This window comes from Corapipo altera, unplaced genomic scaffold (assembly GCF_003945725.1).
Source record: "Corapipo altera isolate COAL_440 unplaced genomic scaffold, ASM394572v1 107b, whole genome shotgun sequence".
Classification (NCBI taxonomy): Eukaryota; Metazoa; Chordata; class Aves; order Passeriformes; family Pipridae; genus Corapipo; species Corapipo altera.
Window position 1 is genome coordinate 2,365,426 of NW_020884951.1, and position 748 is coordinate 2,366,173.

Below are 748 nucleotides of genomic sequence, written 5' to 3' on the forward strand. Positions count from 1 at the left end.
GACCGGACCGGATTCTACGGACCGGACTGCCCGGAGTGACCGGACCGCCTCGTGCGGCCCGGCCCCGGTGCCCCGGGCGGCACATCCCGGACTACACGTCCCGGCGGCGGCGCGGCCGGAAGCGGGGCCCGGGCGGGGGTCCCTCGGCCCGGCCCCGCTGCAGCGGCAGCAGCGGCAGCAGCGGCGGGGCGGGGCCGGGGCGGGGCCCGCGGGATGTCGGCGGTGCGGGGCGGCGGTGCTGGCGCTGGTGCTGGTGCTGGTGTTGGTGCCGGTGCTGGTGTTGGTGCCGGTGCTGGTGCTGGTGCCGCTGGTGGTGTTGGTGCCGGTGCCGGTGCTGGTGCCGGCGCTGGCGGCGGCGCTCCCGGTGCCCGTGCCCGTCGGTAGCCGCAGCCCGGCGGAGCCGCCCCCGGCCCGCGGCCATGGGGCACCCGCCGCTGGAGTTCAGCGACTGCTACCTGGACAGCCCCGACTTCCGAGAGCGCCTCAAGTGCTACGAGCAGGAGCTGGAGCGGACCAACAAGTTCATCAAGGAGGTGATCAAGGACGGCAACGCGCTCATCGCCGCCATCCGCGGTGAGCGGGCCGGGCGGGCCGGGCGGGGGTCCCTCCTCTCCCCCTCGCCAGCCGCGTCTCCGGGAGGCGCCTCGGCCCCGCCCCGCGCTGGGCATCGCCCGGGCACGGCGGGACCCCCGGGCGGCAGCCACCGCCCCCGCCACCCCGGGGCTGGCCCTGGCCCTGTCCTTATCCC

The 748-nt window shown here is 78.1% G+C and overlaps 2 protein-coding genes across 3 annotated transcripts in view; one reads left to right on the forward strand and one right to left on the reverse strand.

The window, feature by feature from the left end:
- The window catches only part of YIPF6 (Yip1 domain family member 6), a 7,912-nt gene that overhangs the window by 6,969 nt on the left and 195 nt on the right, over positions 1-748 (reverse strand). The gene's annotated exons all lie outside the window — the stretch shown is intronic.
- Positions 355-748, forward strand: part of OPHN1 (oligophrenin 1) — a 53,119-nt gene continuing 52,725 nt past the window's right edge. For both annotated transcript variants that reach the window (XM_027663094.1, XM_027663095.1), the window contains exon 1: positions 355-573. In XM_027663094.1, the coding sequence (XP_027518895.1) occupies positions 420-573 (154 nt within the window). In that variant the 5' untranslated portion in view covers positions 355-419. The remainder of the gene's footprint in view (positions 574-748) is intronic.